This window comes from Canis aureus, chromosome 22 (assembly GCF_053574225.1).
Source record: "Canis aureus isolate CA01 chromosome 22, VMU_Caureus_v.1.0, whole genome shotgun sequence".
Lineage (NCBI taxonomy): Eukaryota > Metazoa > Chordata > Mammalia > Carnivora > Canidae > Canis > Canis aureus.
This window is the reverse complement of record NC_135632.1, coordinates 48,540,049-48,560,820: the sequence shown is the minus strand read 5'-3', so window position 1 is coordinate 48,560,820 and position 20,772 is coordinate 48,540,049. Positions and strand designations below refer to the sequence as shown.

Below are 20,772 nucleotides of genomic sequence, written 5' to 3'. Positions count from 1 at the left end.
ACAGACACATGAAAAGATGCTCAGCATTACACATCATCAAGGAAATGCAAGTCAAATCTATAATGAGTATTGCCTGGGTGGCTCTGTCGGTTAAGTGTCCTCCTCTTGATTTAGGCTCAGGTCATGATCGAGGTCCTGGGAATTGAACCCTGTGACCGGCTCCCTGCTCAGTGGGAAGTCTGCTTGTCTCCCTTTCCCTCTGTCCATCCCTTCTTCAAGTGTGTGCATGCATGCTTTCTCCCTCAAATAATAAATCTTTAAAAAGTAAAACTATCATGAGATACCATCCCACACCTGTCAGAATGGCTAAAATAAAAAACATATACAACAAATGTTGGTGAGGATGTGGAGAAAAAGGAAACCCTCGTGTACTTTTTGGTGCAAACTGGTGCAGCCACTGTGAAGGACAGTATGGAGGTTCCTCAAAAAATTAAAAATAAGGGTGCCTGGGTGACTGAATCAGTTAAGTATGTATCCCACTCTTGATTTTGGCTCAGGTCGTGATCTCAGGGTCATGAAATCACTGTGTTGGGTTTCACATTTGACATGGAGCCTGCTTAAGATCTTTCTCTTTCTCTATCTCCCTCTGCCCCTCTCCTGATTCACTTAAAAAAACATTAAAAATAGACCTATCATATGATGCATTAACTACACTACTGGGTATTTACCCAAAAGAATATGAAAAACTAATTTGAAAAAATATATGCATTGCTATATTTATTCAAACATTATTTACAATAGCCAAATTATGGAAGCATCCCAACTGTTCATCGATAGATGAACGGATAATGAAGATATGGTACACACACAATACACACAATGGAGTATTTCTCAACCATAAAAAAGAGTGAAATCTCACCATTTGCAACAACATGTATGGATCTAGAGGGTATAATGGTAAGCAAAATAAGTCAGAAAAATGCAAATACCATATGATTTCACTTGTATGTGGAATTTGAGAAACAAAATAAATGAACAACAACAACAAAAGAACAAACCAAAAGGCAGACTCTTAACTGTAGGGAACAAACTGATGGTTACCAGAGGGTAGGTGGGTGGAGAAATGGATGAAGTAGGTGAAGGGGATAGAGTACACTTATCTTTTTTCTTTTTTTTTATTTAATTTTTTTAAATTTTTAAAAAGATTTTATTTATTTATTCATAGAGAGAGAGAGAGGCAGAGACACAGGCAGAGGGAGAAGCAGGCTCCATGCAGGGAGCCCGACGGGGGACTCGATCCTGGGTCTCCAGGATCACACCCCAGGCTGCAGGTGGCACTAAACCGCTGCATCACCGGGGCTGCCCTTTCTTTAAGTTTTTAATTCCATTTAACATACAGTGTTAGTTTCAGGTGTACAATACAGTGATTCAACACCATACATCACCCTGTGCTCATCATCACCTTTGTCCCCCATCGCTCACTATCCCCCCTCTAAGAAAGTGGTCCAGTTTCATTCTTTTGCCTATTGCTATCCAGTTTTCCCAATGCCATTTGTTGAAGAAATTGTCTTTTTTCCATTGGATATTCTAACCTCCATTGTTGAAGATTAATTGGCCATATAATCATGGGTTTATTTCTAGGGAGGATGGAAGCTTTGATGAACTGTTGTGACAGTGGTAGAGATAGAAGTGGACATAACCAAAGCATAATTGAAACTTAGTAAACCTGTTTTAGGGGTGTGTAGTGGCTTAGTGGGGGCATTCAGCTGTTGATTTTGGCTTGGGTCATGATCTCAGGGTCATTGGATCAGGTCCTGCTTTGGGCTCTGGGCTCAGTGGGGAGTCTGCTTCTTCCTCTCCCTCTGGCCTCTGCTCCCCTATGTGCCATTCCCTCCCCCCTTGCATGTGTGCTCTCTCTGGAATAAATAAGTAAATCTTCGAAAAAAGTCATTTTACCAGATATATTAATTTGCCCAATTAATATAAACAGTTACCTTAATAAGAAATAGTATTTTAAGAAATATATTTGTTCTCGCCAGATGTTAGTTTGCTTTTAGCCAATAATACTTGGTAAGTATCTTTCTTTAGTGGTATGAGTCTTTTGTTCACAGTTTTTTTTTATTGCATGCATTTTAGGTTCTGTTTTACACGTTAAAAAGTGTTTATGAACTTTAAGATGACTGAATTTGTGTGTGGACCACTCAGAGTAAGCATGAATAATTTTCATGTATTCTTAAGCCAGTTGTATATATATAAATATGTATAATATTTAGCTCTGGTAATTATAAATTCTCTTCTGTTTTTTAGATATTATGATCAGATTTGTTCCATTGAACCCAAATTCCCATTCTCTGAAAATCAAGTAAGTTATTGATTTTAATTTGTTTTAACGTTATATAATAATAATGGTAAATCACCTGTTTTCTCCCATACATGGTATGTCTTTAAAATAAATGGTGCCACTTTACTATTTTTATGTTTTTATGAGACCTTTTGATATAAGCTAGAAGCTTGTAAGCACATCTGATAAGAATTGTGGGTTTTTTTTTTTTTAAGATTTTATTTATTTATTTATGAGAGACACAGAGAGAGAGAGAGGCAGAGACACAGGCAGAGAGAAAAGCAGTCTTCATGCAGGGAACCTGATGTGGGACTTGATCCTCGGACTCTGGGATCATGCCCTTGGCTGAAGGCAGACGCTCAACAGCTGAGCCACCCAGGTGTCCCGAATTGTGTGTCTTTTTGAAGAGTCTTGTGGAATTCTATTCCTGTCATTCTGTAGTCACTTCTGGATTTTTGTGGAGCATTGGACTGTGTTTTTTGTTTTTTTTTTTTCCTGCAATATGATCATATCAGTATGATTTATTGACTAACAATCTGTAATGTCCTTCCCTTTGGTTTTTACAGAATTAAGGAAGAAACTATAATTGAGGAAGTGTTAGTTTTAGTTGATGTGTTTTAAAATTTGACACAAATTATGTTTGCATATAAAGTTGCAAGTTCTGATATGATTAGATGTTACATGGTAAGAATGCTTTCTCTTAAAAGCCAGCTATTGAAAATGGATGATTTCTTAGTTTTTTTTTTTTTTTTTTTTAGAGACATGTTAAAAGTTTTTAATTTTTTTTTTTTTTTTTTTATTCATGATAGGCACACAGTGAGAGAGAGAGAGGCAGAGACACAGGCAGAGGGAGAAGCAGGCTCCACATGCACCGGGAGCCTGATGTGGGATTCGATCCCGGATCTCCAGGATCGCGCCCTGGGCCAAAGGCAGGCGCCAAACCGCTGCGCCACCCAGGGATCCCTTTTTTTTTTTTTTTAATTTTTTTTTTTTTTTTTTTTAAAGTTTTTAGTTTGTGTGACATTTCTAAGTTTTAAAATATGTAGTTTATGAGGGCATCCTGGGTGGCTCAACAGTTTAGTACCGCCTTCTGCCCAGGATGTGATCCTGGAGACCTGGGATCGAGTCCCACGTCAGGATCCCTGCATGGAGCCTGCTTCTCCCTCTGTCTGTGTCTCTGCCTCTCTCTGTGTCTCTCATGAATAAATAAATAAAATCTTAAAAAAAATAAAATATGTAGTTTATGAAAAGTGAACATTCTTGTACTGAAGTTTTACAGGTGATATAATATCTTGAAACTTGCTTTAAAATATTTGAGGAAAAACATGTTTGGGGGCTAGGGATGGGGCAGGTGAACCAAGAAGGACGAAAGGTCAGAACTGGTGATGGCTATATGGGGTTCATTATTTTATTCTCTCTAGCTTTGTGTATATAGAAAATTTCTCTAATCCTGAGTTGCAAAATTTTTGTGTGGGATTCCAGTACATAATTTTAAAGGGGGTAGGTTCTCTTTAACCTTTATGTTTGGAATATTTTAGAAGCAGAGTGAGATGCAGTTTTAATTAAATCAACTTTTTATTTATATATAGCATACATACAAAAGTGACTATATCATGTGTATAGCTTGAATATATATGTATAAGTACAACCCAAATCAAGAAATATTATCTCCTCTTATTCTCCCAAAGGTCATGCTTTTCCTACTTTGTCATCATGGAATAGTTTTTAATTTTATCTTCTGGGAAACTTGTAGTACTGACTTTGTTGCCTTTGCCTCTCTTGGCTTATTTTACCGTCATTTAAGTTTCTGTTCTGTTCAAGCCATTGTATGCTGTAAAGATGAATAAGATACTGTTTTCTGGAGGGAATAATGTGTGTATAATTACTGAGGCAGAATGGCTATTAGAGATATCTTAGTGCCAGTATTTTACTTTTAAAAAAGTAAATTTTATGGTCCCAGAAAAGGGAAAGGAGTTACTTGGCTAGAGAGGATAATATTTTGACAAGATTGATCCTTTTCTTCATTGTGTATTTTTCTTCAAAAGACCTAATATTTAATAAGATCCAGGAAGGTAAGGTAATTTTCTGTTTTCTCTCTTTCTATCAAGATCTGCTTGACATTTACCTGGAAGGATGCTTTTGATAAAGGTTCACTTTTTGGAGGATCTGTAAAATTGGGTATGTAATTATTTTTATAAAAATAATAAGAGACTTGGTCTAAACATGTTATTTTAGAATATTTCAATATTTTTGAAGTTGCTCTCCTAACAACTCTGTGCAAATAATAAAAATTTTTATATTTTATTTTCTTTTTCATTTCAACTTTTAATGTTATTTCCAAATATTTGTAGAGAGCCTATGCCTTGCCAGGCACTGTCCTAGTTATAAAAATGAGTAAGACAAGGATGCCTGGGCAGTTCAGCAGTTAAGCGCCTGCCTTCAGCCCAGGACGTGATCCTGGAGTCCTGAGATCAAGTCCCACATCGGGCTCTGTGCATGAAGCCTGCTTCTCTCTCTGCCTATGTCTCTGCCTCTTTTTCTCTCATGAATAAATAAAATATTAAAAAAAATAAAAATGAATAAGACAGTTGTATTCAGTCTGTCTAGGAAGACAACTGATCATTCTAAAATATAGTGTGTAGTATACATGTGTATATGAACAAAGTTATGGGAACATAGATGAGGAAGACATGAATTCTGCTTGTTGAAAGAAAATGATGTTTGAGTTAGGCTCTGAAGGATGAATTTGTTTTCCCAGCTAGGAAATAACATTACAGGTAGAATATTATAACCAAAGGTCAGAAGAGTGAAGGTTTTTTTGATCTACTAGCTTGGCTGGTTAGCCTCTCTGTGCATCGGGACGCCTGGGTGGCTCAATGGTTGGGCATCTGCCTTTGGCTTAGGGCGTGATCCGGAGTTCCGGGATCTAGTCCTGCATTGGGCTTCTTGCATTGAGCCTGCTTTTCTTCCCTCTGCCTATGTCTCTGCATCTTTCTCTGTGTCTCTCATGAATAAATAAATAAAATCTTAAAAAAAAAAACCTCTCTGTGCATTAATTTTCTCATTTTTGAAGTGAGGAATAAATAGTATTGTGAACTACTATTTATCTCATTGGGTCCTTGTGTGGATTAAATGAGTGAATACACATGAAGTCTTTAGAAGAGTATACAATAAATATTAGCTGCAGTGAATAATAGTAATATTGTTTTTTATACATAATTACATGTAACATTTATAGTATGTATGCATTATAGAGTATATAATATAATAACCTACAGTACAAATTATATATAATGTATATTAATGTAATTATTGTTAAGGCTCAAAACTATAGGTTGAATAGAGGATCATGGAGGGTGAAGACATTGAAAAGTAGATTATGAAGAATTGGAAATGTACTATGAATTTGTACTCTTCTCTTATATGTTAATAGCTAATGTTCATTGAGTCCTTATTCCGCCTAGGCACTATGGAAGGGGCGTCACACATATTATCTTACTGAATTCTCCAAAAGCCCAATGAAGAAAGGCACTGTTACTACTAGTTGAACATACTGGTTTAGAAAGATTAAGTGACTTTTTAAGGTCATAAGGCAAGGATTTAATGAAGTGGGATGTGACTCCAGAAAGCGTAACTCTAGAGACTAGAGGATACAGACAGAACCAGTGAGGTACATGGTGAGAGTTAATGAGATTAGACAAGGTGGTTATTTTTTTTTTTTTTTTTTTTTTTTAGACAAGGTGGTTATATGTGGGTCAGAGAAGGAGTGGGTGTGAGTGACATTTCAGAGTTTGAAACTAACTGGGTCTGCTATCTTTCAGAAAAGAGTAGTAGTTGAAGGTTGACTCTCAGATTTATAACTTGATTTGACTCTTTGAATATTTATTCCTTCCAGTAGACAAGTTGAGTTAGACTTTTCTGTGTTATATCTGGGTAGACATTTTTTTTGGCATTTGGAAACTGGATTTAAAACTCAAAAGTGGTAGAGACCCTAGATTTAGGAACAATTATCATTAAATGATAATAAATCTATCTCCTCTTTTAGTCTATAGATTGGGGAAAATGTAAAAGCCAGAGCTAGGGAATATAACATTCAAGGGAAACAGGGGATGAGCATCCTGGGAAGGAGGATGAGAAAAAGCTTTCAGATCTCAGAGGAACCAGGGAAAAATAGAGACATGGAATTGAGTACCAGAAGGGGTTCAAAGGTCAGGTAGTTTAATGGTTTCCTGAACCTGGCTGCACATTAGAATTACCTGAGGAATTATATGAAAGATACAGATGTAAAGATACAAAATGCCAGATATGATAGGAATTTTCAAGGTACGTCAGTGGAATTAGTATCTTTGAAAATACCTCCAGGTCACTAATATTCATTCAGGTTGGAACATCATTGACAGAATTATTGTGGCAGAGGTAAAATCTTGTAAGGTTGGAGAAGTCATTTGATTTGGCAATGAAAGACGTTCCACTAGGTGCATGTTAAAGAAGCCAGATTGCATGAGGTTGAGGGGTGGAACAGAAGTGAAGAAATGGAAACAGCAAATATGGATTGGTCATTTCAGAAAATTTGCAGTAAAGATTTAAGGACAATGGAGCATTATGCTGAGAGGGAGACCAGATCAAGAAAAAGGATTTTTAATGCCAAATGGACAGGCTGAGAATAAGGTGCAGATGGCAGAATTAGGAGGTATTAAGTGAAATAGATTAAGTGATGAACCAAGTTTCTGAAAGAAGTGGGAAGCAAAAAACAGCATAAATAGAGCAGGAAGTAGTTCATCAAGGCATCTCCAGTAGCAAGTATTGGGATTAAGTATCCTTCAGGAATGTGTTGGTTAAATAAAGCCTGGGTTATCCACTCATTGGAATATTGTGTAATTTTAGGGTACTAAGAAGGAGAATGGAAATCTATTTTTGTTCACATGTAAAGCTCTGTTCTGTTTCTCAGTGCACATAAAAGTTATTTATACTATATTGCAGATTGTTGTGTGCAGTCTAAAAAGCTGTATATAACTTGATTTAAAACTTTGTTGCTAAAGACTCTAACCATCCTCTGAGCTTTTGTGACTTGTAATCACTGATCACAGATCACCATAATAAATATAATAATCATGATGAAAAAGTTTGAAATATTGTGTGAGACTTAACAAATGTGACACAGAGCTACAAAATGAGCAAATGCTGCTGGAAAATGGCACTGATAGACTTTCTTGATGCCACTAACCTTCAATTTGTGAAAAATGAAATTATCTGCAAAGCCCAATAAAGTAAAGCACAATAAAATGAGGTATGCCTGTAAGTTTGTCTTTTTGTGATCAGCATATTTCACTTAGCATAATGTCATCAAGGCTTATCCATGGTGTAGCATGTGACAGGATTGCCTTCATTTCTAAGGTTGAATAATATTCTATTATGTGTAGATGCCACATTTTATCTGTTCATCCATCAGTGGACACTTCGGTTTCTTCTACCTTTTGGCTATGATTACAGGTGTACAGGTGTACCTTTTTGTGACTGCTCTCAGTTCCTTGGGTATATACCCAGAATTGGAATTTTTGGATTATATGGGAATTTTATTTCTAATTTTTTGAGGAACTGTCATACTGTTGTCCACAGCAGCTGCAGTGTTTTACATTCCCACCAACAGTGCACAGCAGTTCCACTTCTTCCACATGTCTGCTCACAATTGTTTTTTGTTGTTACTGTTCTTGATAGTAGCTGTCCCAGTGGATGTGAAGTGTGTAGTTTCTTGATCAGAGTTGTATTTTAACAACATAATCTGCTGGCCTTCTGAGAGATGTATTGGCATAAGGGAGTGAGACTTGGAGGTGCTTGCATTGGGTTAGGTTTGTAGTAGTGAAGAACTGGTTTGAATGTGGTGAGAATAGAATTTTGAGGGAGGCAATGAGAAAACAAGTAATTTATTTGAATTTAAGTGACAATTGACAGAGAATGACTTTTCATTTGGAACCTAACAGCATTGTGGACTTAAAGGGAGGAAAAGAATAACTCATTGACCTTTTGAATTTTAGATGATGGGAATATTGTTGTGGAAATAAGTGCCTGGCAGGACAACATTAGAAATATGGGCACTATTTTGGGTGAGAAAACAGATTTGGAAACTTGTTTTTGTGAGAGCCAATCTCTGAAACATTCATTTTCTTTAGAAAAATAATCTGATAAATTTTTCCTTCTTAATTTTTTACAGCTCTTGCAAGCTTAGGATATGAAAAGAGCTGTGTGTTGTTCAATTGTGCAGCCTTAGCTAGCCAGATTGCAGCAGAACAGAACCTGGATAATGATGAAGGATTGAAAATCGCTGCTAAGCATTACCAGGTATGCAGAAAAGTAACCATGTAATGATCAACACTAAGTTGGATTAAATTGAAAATAATTTGTATTTAGGTTTGTAGATGTTTCTTTATACACAGATATTTCCTTGAAAAATAATGCCCTTTTTAATGAATTGATTAATACTTTAAAACCCTTAAACTACTTACCTATAGCTAGCTCTATTTTTCCTCACCATTGTATACCCAGCACCTAGCACAGTGCCTGGCACATAATAAGGGCTTAGCAAATGTTGGGAGAACAAATGATTGAATGAGATGAAGATCTTGGTAAATCCCCTTTAAATAATTGACCTCATTTAAAAATTTTGTACAATTGACCCTTGAACAGTGTGGGAGTTAGGGGTGCTAACCCCCTGTACCGTCGAAAATACACTGTAACTTTTGACTCCCCTAGAACATAACTACTAAATAGCCTACTGTTGACCAGAAACCTTACTGGTAATACAAACAGTCCAATAACATGTGTTGTGTATATTATATGTATTATATATTTTATTTTTACAATAAAGTAAGCTAGAGAAGAGGCACCTGGGTGGCTCAGTGGTTGAGCATCTATCTTTGGCTCAGGGTGTGATCCTGAGGTCCTGGGATCATGTCCCACATCGAGTTCCCTGCAGGGAGCCTGCTTCTCCCTCTACCTATGTCTCTGCCTCTCTCTCTGTGTGTCTCATCAATAAATAAATAAAATCTTAAAAAAAAAAAAGTAAGCTAGAGAAAAAATTGTATTAAGAAATACATAAGAGAAAATACTTTTACAGTACTGTACTGTATTGAAAAAAATCCCCATGTAAGTGGATCTGTGTAGTTCAAACCACTATTGTTCAAGAGTCAAATGTACATTACTTTAATACTTTTTTTTCTTAGAGTGAGACACATCTAAAATTTCACCATTGTCGTGAAAGTTAAGACCTCTTACTAAGAAAATTTTAACTCTGAGACTTGGAGAGGTCATATTTTTTTTTAAATGTATTCAGATATGTAATGTTCTTAAGTTAGCTAAATTTAGATTTTAGGTATTATTATTTACTAATATGGCATATTTTGTGGCAGTATATAACTAACTTTTATTTTGGTTTTCATTTAAAGTATAAACAGTTGCTGCTAAGTGATATGTATGATTATATTTTCATGTTTTATGTTGTAATTTATAAAGTGTGCTCATGTACATTACTGTCAGATAAACCTTGTTAATTCATGTTACATATTGTCATTCACATTTTACACGCAAGGAGACTGAGAGGTCAGAGAGTTAATAAAGTGGTTCATTGGGGTTTCAGGTGTTCTGATTCCAAATTTTACAGAATTCCAAGTGGTGCTTCCAGTGTTTTCATTGACCCTGGAATTTGCTTGTCCTAGAGGTAGAGTCTGAATTTTCCTGTTATTTAAGTTTATGGGTGAGATGAGGAATGCTCTTCTAAGAAAGTGAAAATACATTTTAAGCAAACAAGATGCCCCACGTTGTGGCTTGCCATGCAGTTTTGAATGGGCATGATGACAAACATGATGCATGTACCTTTTCTTTTTGAGGCTGTAAAGGGCCTCAAACATTTAAAATGTTAAAATGAAGTAAATTTAATTATTTACTTTTCTATTACTGTAACTCAGTTAATTGGCATGTGATATCTTAGAGGGCATTCTCAATTACTAAGGACATTCCATTCTGGGAGTCACTTCTGTGATTCATAGCAGGTCATCTAGTGTGATGGAAATGGAGGAGTGATATTAGTAAGAACACCTAGACCCTAGGCTTGTTTAGGCTGTTTTCCATCAAGATGTGTGTCCTTGGCTATGTTCTTTAATAACTTCTGTGGGCCTTCACTTCTAAGATTTGTGAGAGAGACTGGATGACTTGCTGTTCTAGTCTGTGATTTTCTTAGTTGATTGAGCAAGTTCAGGTCATTACCTCTTGCAGTTGTTCTAGTTTTATAAGATATTTCATGACTGTAGAAAACATGATTTTCACTTTTAATACAGTTAACCTTGAGTCATCTCTGTGTTGCTTCTTTATATAACCCACAATATCTTTTAATCCCAGGCTGATGTCTTACTTTTTCCCGAATCATTTATTTAGTAAAAGCAGTTACTTTTGTGTTAATCTCAGCAAAATATAATTGGGAATAAGAAATCTGATGGGGAACATTTCACTAGGGACCTTTGAAAGCCAAATAAGAATCATTAGTAGTGGATAATAATGCTCTTCTTCAGAGTACTAGGTACCTATACTATCTGAGGTTTTCCCTAAGTATGGCATGTTTAATTATTTGACAGATGAGTTTGTTTGGGACTGAAGTAAGTACTAAATGCATTTAATAATGTTTTATCCGTGCCTCTGTTCTCATGTTAGGCTTGGGGAAGTATATCTAAAAATAAGTTTAATCAATTTGTCTCTAAAGTTACTGTATTCTTTGCTGCAATGTACTTTTAATCTTTGTTAGATCTTCTGTTAACTATATAGCACTTTAGAAAGATACCCTTGTTGTCTGTAGGTCAGATGTTTTAGATCTGTAACAATATAAGAATTTAAAAAAAGTAACTGTTCAACTAAATTAACATTTGAAATGACTTGTGTGTAACAGAAAATTGTCTTACTGAGTTTCTGTAGATTTTAAAGAAGTTCTTTTTTCTTTCCTCTAGTTTGCTAGTGGTGCCTTTTTACATATTAAGGAGACAGTTTTATCTGCCTTAAATCGAGAGCCGACTGTGGACATATCTCCAGATACTGTTGGGACCCTCAGTCTTATAATGTTGGCACAGGCCCAAGAAGTTTTTTTTTTAAAAGCCACAAGAGGTAATTCTAATTTTTCTTCAATTTTGTTGCATTTGAAAGGAAGGTGATTAGAATATAATATGTTCAATGTAGAGCTTTATTCTCTGAACTTGACACATAGGTTATTGAAAATTTTCAACTTTCCTTTTCTGAAATTAAGGTGGTACAAATAAACATTTATGAATGTAGGCTGTATTTGCAGCATTTTATGAAGTACATAGTTATTGTCTTACACCACTAAACTCTGGTATAGTATTTATGTAGGTTTGTAATGGTTCAAAAATTCATTCATTCAGCATATATTAATTGGGTACCTACTGTGTGCCAGTCGTTGCTCTAGCCTCTAGATGAAGGTTGCAGACAAGCAGGATTCTTATTTTCAGAAAGCTTACATTAGTGTGAGGAAGATGATAAGCAAGAAATAAGCTAAGGTGATTTTATTTTATTTATTTATTTTAAAATATTTTATTTATTCATGAGAGAGGCAGAGACAAAGGCAGAGAGAGAAGCAGGCCCCATGCAGGGAGCCCAATGTGGGACTCGATCCTGGGTCCCCAAGACCACACCCCAGGCGTGAAGGCAAGCGCTAAACTGCTTAGCCACCCAGGGATCCCGGCTAAGGTTATTTTATTTTATTTTATTTTATTTTATTTTAATTATATTATTTTTTAAAAGATTTTATTTATTTATTCGTGAGAGACACGGAGAGGAGGAGAGAGATTGAGAGAGAGGCAGAGACACAGGCAGAGGGAGAAGCAGGCTCCATGCAGGGAGCCTGACATGGCACTCGATCCTGGGGTCTCCAGGATCAGGCCCTGGGCTGAAGGCTACGCTAAACTGCTGAGCCACCTGGGCTACCCCTTAAAGAGAGGTAATTGCTATAAAGAAAATAAGGTAGATTATGTGATAATGACTGGTGGCTTGGCTCTGAGTAAGGATATATGTAGGGGAAGTCATGCTAATTTTAGATTAATTAGTCAAGAAGAGTTTCTTTGAAGAGATCTCCTTTAAACTAGTTGTAATTAATAAGAAGGAGCATCTGGGCAGAGTCCCTGGTCCTGTGAATGAGGGAATAAAAACAATTCTTAGAAGGCATGTAAGTTAGTGTGAGATATTGGGATATGGTCTGAATATGTAAGTACAGAGGAATTGAAAATAAGAGAGCAGTCATCATGTGAAAGGAATATGAACTGGAATAGTTTCTTTCTTTCTTTCTTTTTTTTTTTTTTTAAAGATTTTATTTGAGAGAGAGAGAAAGAAGAGAGCATGAGCAGGGTGAGGGGCAGAGGGAGAAACAGACTTCCCTCTGAGCAGGGAGCCCGATGTGGGGCTCGATTCTAGGGACTCTGGGATTCATGACCTGAGCTGAATGTAGATGCCTAACCGACTGAGACACCAGGTACCCCTGGAATAGTTTTTTTTTTTCTTTTAAAATAACAGCTTATAGTAAGATAGAATTCATATATAATAAAATTTACCCTTTTGAAATTTACAATCATTGTTTTTTAATATATTGAAGGTTTTGAAACCATCACCACTATTTCTTTTTTTATTTTTTTTATTTTTTTATTTTTTTATTTTTATTTTATTTTTTTTATTGGTGTTCAATTTACTAACATACAGAATAACCCCCAGTGCCCGTCACCCATTCACTCCCACCCCCCGCCCTCCTCCCCTTCCAACACCCCTAGTTCGTTTCCCAGAGTTAGCAGTCTTTACGTTCTGTCTCCCTTTCTGATATTTCCCACACATTTCTTCCCCCTTCCCTTATATTCCCTTTCACTATTATTTATATTCCCCAAATGAATGAGAACATATAATGTTTGTCCTTCTCCGACTGGCTTTCTTCACTCAGCATAATACCCTCCAGTTCCATCCACGTTGAAGCAAATGGTGGGTATTTGTCATTTCTTATAGCTAATATTCCATTGTATACATAAACCACATCTTCTTTATCCATTCATCTTTCGTTGGACACCGAGGTTCCTTCCACAGTTTGGCTATCGTGGCCATTGCTGCTATAAACATCGGGGTGCAGGTGTCCCGGCGTTTCACTGCATCTGTATCTTTGGGGTAAATCCCCAGCAGTGCAATTGCTGAGTCGTAGGGCAGGTATATTTTTAACTGTTTGAGGAACCTCCACACAGTTTTCCAGAGTGGCTGCACCAGTTCACATTCCCACCAACAGTGTATGAGGGTTCCCTTTTCTCCACATCCTCTCCAACATTTGTTGTTTCCTGCCTTGTTAATTTTCCCCATTCTCACTGGTGTGAGGTGGTATCTCATTGTGGTTTTGATTTGTATTTCCCTGATGGCAAGTGATGCAGAGCATTTTCTTATGTGCATGTTGGCCATGTCTATGTCTTCCTCTGTGAGATTTCTGTTCATGTCTTTTGCCCATTTCATGATTGGATTGTTTGTTTCTTTGGTGTTGAGTTTAAGAAGTTCTTTATAGATCTTGGAAACTAGCCCTTTATCTGATATGTCATTTGCAAATATCTTCTCCCATTCTGTAGGTTGTCTTTGAGTTTTGTTGACTGTATCCTTTGCTGTGCAAAAGCTTCTTATCTTGATGAAGTCCCAATAATTCATTTTTGCTTTTGTTTCTTTTGCCTTCGATCACCACTATTTCTTATTTTAGAATATTATCATCACCAAAGAACAAACTTTGTTTGTTTAGTTTAGAACAAACTCCAAACTCCAAACTCAAGTCACCATTCCCCCTTTTTTCCTAGCCTGTAGCAACCACTAATCTATTTTCTGACCCTGGATTTGCTTATGAATTAGTTAAATTTTATGTAGAAGAATTGATTTCAACGATAAGGATATTTTTTAAGGCAAATGTACAAACTTGTGATCTCAGTGTTACACTAAGTTATCATGATATATCAGACTATTTTATATTTATTTAAATTATAACGGTCAATTTAATATTTTATTCCAGATAAAATGAAAGATGCCATCATAGCGAAATTGGCTAATCAGGCTGCAGATTACTTTGGTGATGCTTTTAAACAGTGTCAGTACAAAGATACTCTCCCCAAGGTCAGTTATTGTTTTTGTAAACACTTGGTTAATTTGCATGTGGAAATACTTGGATGTTTTTGTGTATAAAAGGTGTGTTGAAAATTATGTTTTATAAAGAAACTTGAAATTTTAGGAGAGGCTTTTTGAGAATGCAGAAATAATTTTTAAATTTAAGATGCATAAAAATTCTTTTATATTTAGGGGATGCCTTTGTTTATACTCTTTACTAAACTTGTTTTTCCAAGCTAAAACTCTTTCTGGAAATTTTTGAACCTCTGTCTCCAATAATTTTTACATGAAGGCATTGCGTAGTTCTGATGCATTGGTGATTTGGTTCGAGCATGAATACTTGAGCATGTTGATTAGTCACACTTTTAATTATTGTCCTGTTTTCTTAAAGATGAGTCTTAAAGCACAAAAACAGACATAAAGACAAAAGGAAAAGAAAAATTCATCCAGTATTTTGATTAGAATTAAGTTTTGCCAACAGGGATAGAAAATTGGGCTGCTATTGGACAGCTAAGGAAAACAACCATCTTAAACTACACATCACGGGAAGTATTAATTGTTTTAATGTAAACTTTTCCAAAGTGGCATTTGAAAAGACTAGTCAGTGATGATCATTTGTAACTGACAAAGTAGATGATTAGAGTAACAAACTCAGAATGGTTAAAAAAGGGAATTTACAGATTCAGTGAGTGAAATGTAGTATGTTTTAACTACTCTTTCAGAAATGTTCAGGTAATTAGTTTTATGTGTATAATAGCATATGGCTTTTGTTAGATGATCTTTTATAGAATTTATTGATATATAAGTCATTCAGAAATCTTTGTAAATTATAAAATTGCAGACAATTTTGTAGTGAAGTAAAACATGTAAATATGTCAATAGCACAAATTAGTTTAGTCAGAGAATAGGAATTAATGTGAAGGAATTCCTGGAGATTTAAAATACACCAAGAGATCAGTAGAAATTTGCCCAGGACTCTTGGATGTTAATACTGTTACTCCTGAAAAGAGCCTTGGGATCTTCTCTCACCTTTTTTTCATCTGAAAGACCTCATGTTCAGCTGCACAGTGTACCGTTACATCCTGTTGGGCCATTAGTTCAGTCGTGTCACGGAGAGAAGAATGTCACCTTCAAAGACTTGGAAACTACTTCTGCAGCATTCCTGGTATTCCTTGAAAATCTCCTGTTTAAATACAAAATTGCTCCAGCCTTACCTTGAGAACTGGCATGAGTACAGTTTGAGATTTAGATGTCTTTTTTGCTTTTTTACTAATAAAGCTCATAAGGTATTTTCGTATTCTAGTTATAAAACTGGAATATCTGCAAATAGAGATCCAGGAAGCTAGGAAATTATTCACTGGGAGACAGGAAAGCAGATCAGGTAGTACTTGAGTTTTTGATTGTCTTATTTTTTTTCGTCTAGATTGTGATTGCTTAGTATATTTCTTGGATTTCATATGTCATGTATTTCCTAAAAATAGCGAGGTTGCAGGCTAGGATTTGACATTTTGGAAGAGCATCTACCAATATAAGTGCTTCTCTGGTTCATGTGTTTGGATCTTTTAAAATAGATTTTGACTGGACTTTTTTTCAGAACAAATTAGGGCAAAATAACACTTTATCATGTTAGATATTAGTGCATTTGTCTGTGCTATGTGTTTTTGAGTGATCTGAAATGTTAGTGTTTATACTAAATAATTTTTATATGGCTAGAAAGAATTTTTATTAAAAAATCTTGGGATATAAATTCAAGTGGGAACTTAATTTACTATCTTTTGTCTTTTAAACATGATGAAACAGTCAGCTATAGAGCATTTTCATTAGTATATGTGAGTAATGGTGGTTTAGTTAACTCTAAGGGCTGGGTAAGGACTCATATGAAAGCTTCTAAAGCCCTGTGCTTTTGTTATTCCTCTGTGAATGTCTGTTCTCCTTCTCTTTCTAATGCATGCCTTCCTTTCTTTCTTCTTTGTAAACAAAATGTTGACTTCATGGCTTGATTGAAGACTTAAATTGGCTTCACTTAACAGTTCAGAAAAAACCCTCTTAATTTTAAGTGGAAGAACAAAATTGAACTCATTGAATTCAATTCCTGCAAAATCATGTGGTCTTCTCTGTTTACACCTAATGACTAACCTATCTCTAAACCATTAATGGGGTAATTCTAATTTCTGTCTCCTTTTCCTTTTTCTTCCTGCATCCCATGTTGTCTGTGGTGGTTTGTGTGGTTGGACTCTCCCCTGGTCAGTATTTTTATTTCCAGGAGGTGTTCCCTGTCTTGGCTGCAAAGCACTGTATCATGCAGGCCAATGCTGAGTACCACCAGTCTATCCTGGCAAAACAGCAGAAGAAATTTGGAGAAGAGATTGCAAGATTACAGGTGAGTGTTTTAGGAATAGATATTTAAGTAACTTGGCTCTCTGTTTTTTTCCTTAGTGAGATTTCTGAGTTTGCCCATAAAAACTTTCCCACTCATTGCCCCTATCAGCAGAGAAAAGTGATTGTTTTTATCTTTAGGCTTTACTTGCTGGGTATTTTTTGAAGTCTTATATTTTATCTAGAAATTTCATGTAAAATATATCTAAAAAATTCATGCAGAATTTGCATTCAGTTCTTTTGTTTATCCCTTTTTTTTTTTTTTTTTTAAAGATTTTATTTATTTGAGAGCGTAAGAGTGAGAGAGAGCATGAGCTCAGGGAGGGGCAAAGGGAGAGGGAGAAGCAGACTCTCCACTGAGCAAGCAGCCCAATGTGGAGCTTGATCCCAGGACCTTGGCATCATGACCTGAACTGAAGGCAGACACTTAAGCCTGAGCCACCCAGGCACTCCCATTTCGTGAGTAAGGCTTCTTCTGGTTAACAGTAGGTTATTAATAGTTAAGCTCCAGGGGAGTCAGCAAATTTTTGGCTGTGTTGTGGTTGCTATTCATTTTTATTTTTATAGATTTTATTTATTTAATTATTTTAGAGTGAGAGAGGGAGGGACAGAGGGAAAGGAAGAGAATCTTAAGCAGACTCCTCACTGATCATGGAACCCAATGTAGGACTTGATCCCATGACCCCAAGATCATGACCTGAGCTGAGACCAAGAGTTGGACACTCAACTGACTGAGCCATCCAGACATCCCTATCTGTGTTTGTTTTAATATAAAATAATCTAAATTACCATTACTTTTGAAAGGCTGTGCAGTGCTTAACTTGAGGCCTTGCCTTTGTTTGAATTGGGACATACAGTTCCATAGCTTGAAGGACAGTGGTAATACAGTTGAGCCTTGAACAACACAGGTTTAAATGGTGTGGGTCCACTTAAGCAGATATTTTATAGTACTGTAAATGCATTATCTTTTCTCTCTGATTTTTAAAAATTTATTTATTTTGGGGGAAGGGACAGAGGGAGAGATAGAGACAGAATCTCCAGCAGACTCCTGCTTTGTGCAGGGCCCTGATGAGGAGCTCCATCTCCAACCCTGAGATCATGACCTGAGCCAAAGTTTAAGAGTTGGAGGCTTAAATGACTGAAGCACTCAGGGACCCCTCTGTGATTTTCTTAGTAGCATTTTCTTTTCTCTAGCTTACTTTAAGAGTATGATGTAAAATACATGTACAAAATATGTGTTATTTGTTTATTTTATGGGTAAGGTTTTTTTTTTTTTTAAAGATTTTATTTGTCAGAGACAGAGGCAGAGACAGAAAGTGCATGAGCTGGGGGAGGGGCAGAGGGAGAGGGAGAAACATACTCCCCACTGAGCAGGGAGCCAGATGCAGGGCTTGATGTGGGGCTCTATCCTAGGACCCTGGGATCATGACCTGAGCTGAAGTCAGATACTTAACAGACTGAGCCACCCAGGTGCCCCATTTTATGGGTAAGGCTTCTGGTCAACAGTAGGCTATTAGTAGTTAAGCTCTGAGGGAGTCAAAAGTTATAGTGGATTTTTGACTGTGTTGTGGGTGTCTGTGCCACTAACCCTTGTGTTGTACAGGGTCAACTGTATTTATTTTTTATTTTTACTTTTTTAAAGATTTTATTTATTTATTCATGAGAGACAGAGAGAGGAAGAGAAGCAGGCTGTCTGTGGGGAGCCCGATGTAGGACTCCCATCCCAGGACATTGAGATCACGACCTGAGCCAAAGGCAGATGCTCAACCACTGAGCCACCCAGGTGCCCTGGGTCAACTGTATTTTTTTTTTTTTAAGATTTTATTTATTTATTCATAGAAACACAGAGACACAAACACACACAGAGGCAGAGACACAGGCAGAGGGAGAGAGAGAGAGAGAGAGAGAGAGAGAGAGAGAGAGAGGGGCAGAGACACAGGCAGAGGGAGAAGCAGGCTCCATGCAGGGAGCCCGACGTGAGACTTGATCCTGGGTCTCCAGAATCACACCCCCAGCTGCAGGCGGCGCTAAATTGCTCTCACCACTGGGGCTGCCCTGGGTCAACTGTATTTATAAATTTTGTAAACAACAGAGTGTCTTCTCTGCACTTGTCCATACTGTCAGCATTGGGGTTGTCAGAAACTTGCTGTAACATCTGGGTCAATTTCACAACAGGAATAACGGCTGTTGCTATGAGTTGTTTGTATTTTGAGTATTGGTAAGCAGAGGATAGGAAGAGGACTATTAGGGAACTTTAAATATGGGTGGATATTAGAAGATATTCTACAGGTAACATTTAGGAAGTTCAGATTAATTAGTCTTTTCATGGGGGAAGAAACCTAAATCTCATAAAAGAGAAAATGTATGTACTTCCCGGATAAAATCAGAGAAAGATATACTTCCTAATAAAACACAGATTCAAACATAATCTCATTTGTCCAGAGTTCACTTTGATTCCAGTAACTTAGATTCTTTTTTTTTTTTTTTTTTAAAGATTTTATTTATTTATTGATGAGAGACACAGAGAGAGAGGCAGGCTCCCTGCAGGGAGCCTGATGCGGGACTTGATTCCAGGACCCCAGGATCACGACCTGAGTTGAAGGCAGACGCTCAACCACTGAGCCACCCAGGCAGTCCCCAGTAACTTAGATTCTTACATAAAAATGCTTTTTGAGGGGATTCCCTGGGTGGCTCAGTGGTTTAGCACCTGCCTTTGGCCCAGGGCGCGATCCTGGAGTCCTGGGATCGAGTCCTGTGTTGGGCTCCCTGCATGGAGCCTGCTTCTCCTCCTCCTGTGTCTCTGCCTCTCTCTCTCTCTCTGTCTATCATAAATAAATAAATAAATCTTAAAAAAAATGCTTTTTGAATAAGTGGTTTTTGTGGGTAGGATTTTTTTTTTTTCAGGCTAGCATATTGTAAGTATTAGAAGTTTAGTTCCTTTATTTTCTGGGAATTCTAGGACTATTCAAGTGAGCTCTTCTTTAGTGTTTATGAACCAGTCACATTAGAATTCTTTTTGAAATTTTAATAGTTGGGCACCTGGGTGGCTTAGTTGGTTAAATGTCTGCATTTCCTTGGGTCTTGATCCTGGAGTCCTGGCATTGAGTCCCACAGTGAGCTCCCTACTCAGCGAAGAGTCTACTTCCTCTACCCCTCCCCTCTGCTTGTGTGCGTGTGCTCTCTCTCTCTTATGCTCCCCTCCCAAATAAATAAATAAAACCTTTTTTTAAAAAAAGAAATTTTAACATTTAAAATCCCCTCTGGAAAAAGCAAACTGTTTCAAATGTGAACAGTGAAAGATAGACTTTTTTCAGTTATAGACATATAAAAGTTTGTGACTTTGGTTTTAGCTTTAGTCCTAGGTCAAGAGTTAACCATAGAATATGGACACAAATTCATATCTCAAAGGGCTGTTCCTCTTTCCAGGTGTGAGTTTTTTTTTTTTTTTTTTTTAACTTGATTTGAGCTCAGAAGTAGGCAGAACAAATAGATTAAAAAAAAATGACCAGTCAATCATATTCTCTCTAGTTTGTGGCTCAGAGGTACCCCATGAACCTGATAGAGATCATTAGATGGTCACACTATGAAACCAGCTTTCAATCATTGCTGTCAGCAATGGGGAAAAGAAATATTGGTCATGAGCAAATAAGAAACAAAAGCAAAACCACAGAGTCAGGAAAAATCAAAACAGATAAAATAGTAATGAAGATAAGACTTGCTTGGGATTTTCTTTTGGGGCAAGAAAAATTGTATCTGGGCTTGAAGGGCTCATGAACTGCCCTTCCTGGACAGTGGGAAAGAGTGATGAAGCAAATATGGCCAATTGGTAACACTTGTTGAACCTAAGTGTGTATCTGTTGTTACTCATTGTTCTTTTGTTTCAATTTTTCTGTGGGCTTGAAAGTTTTTGAAATAAAAATTGGGAAAAATAGGTATACATATAAGGTGTACACTTTACC

The 20,772-nt window shown here is 36.7% G+C and overlaps 1 protein-coding gene across 2 annotated transcripts in view; it reads left to right on the top strand.

Moving 5' to 3' along the window:
• Nucleotides 1-20,772, top strand: part of PDCD6IP (programmed cell death 6 interacting protein) — an 88,571-nt gene that overhangs the window by 16,587 nt on the left and 51,212 nt on the right. The window contains exons 2-7 of one of the 2 annotated variants that reach the window (XM_077865916.1): nucleotides 2,248-2,302; nucleotides 4,390-4,459; nucleotides 8,490-8,617; nucleotides 11,269-11,422; nucleotides 14,346-14,446; nucleotides 16,686-16,817. In XM_077865916.1, the coding sequence (XP_077722042.1) occupies nucleotides 2,248-2,302; nucleotides 4,390-4,459; nucleotides 8,490-8,617; nucleotides 11,269-11,422; nucleotides 14,346-14,446; nucleotides 16,686-16,817 (640 nt within the window). The remainder of the gene's footprint in view (nucleotides 1-2,247; nucleotides 2,303-4,389; nucleotides 4,460-8,489; nucleotides 8,618-11,268; nucleotides 11,423-14,345; nucleotides 14,447-16,685; nucleotides 16,818-20,772) is intronic. The other variant, XM_077865917.1, reaches the window with a different exon arrangement.